Raw genomic sequence first — 2,500 nt, forward strand, 5'->3', positions numbered from 1 at the left:
GGTCTCCAAACTTACGTGCCGCTCCGCTGACCGTGCGTATGCTGAACTCGTTATCAATTTTAGGGTAGGCATCTAACCGGCGTAAAGAATCGAGAAACCGCATTCTATTCTGGCAAAGGATTGCCTTCGTCCGGTTTCAAACTAAGGGACACACGAGTAAGGGATTTCTACACGCAGGAATATTCGCACTTGATCAAACACCAGTTTCCGAAGATTTCGGAAAAAACGTTCCAGATAAACACGTAGCCGTGTTGTTATTTTAAGTTGTCATCCGCATGACAGTTCTAGGTGCCGGTTGCGTTACTCGTTCGTTATTTTGTGAAATTTGACCAATCGACCGATTAAATTAACGTTGCCATTGCTTATTACTAAAATATGGTTTTACTATTGATCTTTTTATCGTATGAAGAAGTCCTAAAAGCAAGCAATCGACCGATTAACAAGCGCCGTAACGCTAACCCGTAACGCTTTCTGTTGGCGCTGTCATGTGCCGCTCTGATGTAACGAAACCGCGAGGTTTTCCGTGTTCTTGCTGATAAAAACGTGTTGAAAGTGAAATTTCAGTCTTTTTAGTTGGTTCCAACGAACATGGTGGTCTGCCTTTGGCAGCGAAGGAGTTAGACTTTCTCCCTATCACAAATCGGGTGACGGGGCTAGCCGGAATTGATAGCGCGGTCTATGGATTTTTCGGTTCCACAAACACTTGGCGCAATCGATTGTAATTCAATTAGGGCGCAGCAGGCGTATGCTTTAATCAACGCGCCGAAAATTCTACCAGCCTTCAATTGTTGACAACGAAGCAGCCTGTGGAGAGGTCGACGAGAGTGCGGTACGTTCTTGAGCAAATTCAGTCGAAGTCGAACCAGCAGCTCTACCACTTCCTACAACACGACTTCCGTTCTGTTCGTCCTTTGCAGTGAAGCAAGCAGTGCTCGGATCAAAGCTGAGTGGCCAGGAACCCCCACTTCCAATCCGAACGGTGCTAGTGTGCTGAGGCGGAACACGATGAAGAAGCGGAATAGTCCTGCACCTTCCGCGGCAGTGGCGGACGGTGGCATTGGCAGTGAATCGGCCCCCTCTCTGCACGCCTCGCAGCACTCGTTGGCGGTCAATGAGTTTAAGTTCATCAACGAGCGGCCAGTCGACGATATCTCGCTTAACTTTTTCTACAAACCGCACACGATCACCCTGCTGGCCGTATCGATATTTGGTGTGATGTACTTCGCCTTCGTACGGTAAGTATACTTTTAGTAGGTCCCATATCTCATTTATTCTTGCGTTTTTCAAGAAGCAAATGAGTACTCGATTGAATCGTTGGAAGCTAGAATTTACTTTCCGTGCTTGTGTAGTTACGGACATAGAAAAAATAGATCTCGGCTTATCGGTGGCATATGCTTTTTTAAGCGCTAAGTGATAAAAAAGTGTGAATATTTCAACTTTCGTTGGATTCTCGGCAGTTAGATAATCGCTGATCATGCGATAAGTGTATGAAGTCCTGAAGATTAGGTTCTGAAGCCATATGTTAAGAATGCAATACTTTAATACACTCCGCCTCTTGTCTTATTTGCAGGGACCAGTCCGATATTCAAGAGAATATTTGGGCGGGCATGGTTTGCGTTATCTTCTTCTTTCTGATCATCTCCGTACTCGCCTTCCCAAATGGACCCTTCACCCGGCCCCATCCGGTCGTCTGGCGAATGCTGTTCGGTCTGTCGGTGCTGTATCTGATGTTTCTGCAATTCCTCATGTTCCAAGACTATAAATCGATCATGGGAATAATCTACTGGTTTGATCCGAAGCTTCGAGACTTTCACATCGACAGTGAAAAGGTAAAAAGAGGGGTTTCCAGCAAACTCTATTCTCGGTAGTGTAACACATTCTAACGCGATCGACGTTTTTACCTCAGCAATACGCCACCAACTGTTCGGATATGTCGTTCGAGCGTATCTGGTCGCACGTGGATGTGTTCGCATGGGGCCATTATCTCGGATGGGCCTTCAAAGCTGTGCTCATCCGCCACATGGGCATCCTATGGGCGATCTCGGTGATGTGGGAAATCACGGAAATCACGTTTGCCCATCTGCTGCCCAACTTCGCCGAATGCTGGTGGGACGCGATGATACTGGATGTGCTACTGTGCAATGGTTTCGGTATCTGGTGCGGGCTAAAGATCTGCAAACTGCTCGAGATGCGCGAGTACAAGTGGGCAAGCATACGAGATATTTCGTCCACTACGGGCAAGCTGAAACGTGCGGTCCTGCAGTTCACCCCGGAAAGCTGGGCCCCAGTACGGTGGCTTGATCCGAAGTGTACCTATATGCGCTTTCTGGCCGTCTCCCAGTTGGTACTGCTGTGGCAGGTAAGCTATCAAAGGGGATTCCCTGGTTCTGAGCATCCGGTAGTGACCATTTCTTGTTTTCTGCATCTCGACAGTTAACAGAGCTGAACACCTTCTTCCTGAAGCATATCTTTGAAATGCCACCATCACATCCGGTAGTAA

The 2,500-nt window shown here is 47.5% G+C and overlaps 2 protein-coding genes across 2 annotated transcripts in view; one reads left to right on the forward strand and one right to left on the reverse strand.

Annotated features, from left to right (window-relative positions):
• LOC125956991 (endoplasmic reticulum-Golgi intermediate compartment protein 3) overlaps positions 1-367 on the reverse strand; it is a 2,512-nt gene extending 2,145 nt beyond the window's left edge. The window contains exon 1 of the mRNA XM_049689334.1: positions 16-367. Coding sequence (XP_049545291.1) covers positions 16-103 — 88 coding nt within the window. The 5' untranslated portion in view covers positions 104-367. The remainder of the gene's footprint in view (positions 1-15) is intronic.
• A 107-nt stretch (positions 368-474) lies between these two features.
• The window catches only part of LOC125956977 (phosphatidylserine synthase), a 6,665-nt gene continuing 4,639 nt past the window's right edge, over positions 475-2,500 (forward strand). The window contains exons 1-5 of the mRNA XM_049689316.1: positions 475-829; positions 918-1,235; positions 1,571-1,829; positions 1,907-2,359; positions 2,434-2,500. The exon at positions 2,434-2,500 is cut by the window's right edge and continues 269 nt beyond it. Of these exons, the coding sequence (XP_049545273.1) occupies positions 1,006-1,235; positions 1,571-1,829; positions 1,907-2,359; positions 2,434-2,500 (1,009 nt within the window). The 5' untranslated portion in view covers positions 475-829; positions 918-1,005. The remainder of the gene's footprint in view (positions 830-917; positions 1,236-1,570; positions 1,830-1,906; positions 2,360-2,433) is intronic.

Source organism: Anopheles darlingi, chromosome 3 (assembly GCF_943734745.1).
Source record: "Anopheles darlingi chromosome 3, idAnoDarlMG_H_01, whole genome shotgun sequence".
Lineage (NCBI taxonomy): Eukaryota > Metazoa > Arthropoda > Insecta > Diptera > Culicidae > Anopheles > Anopheles darlingi.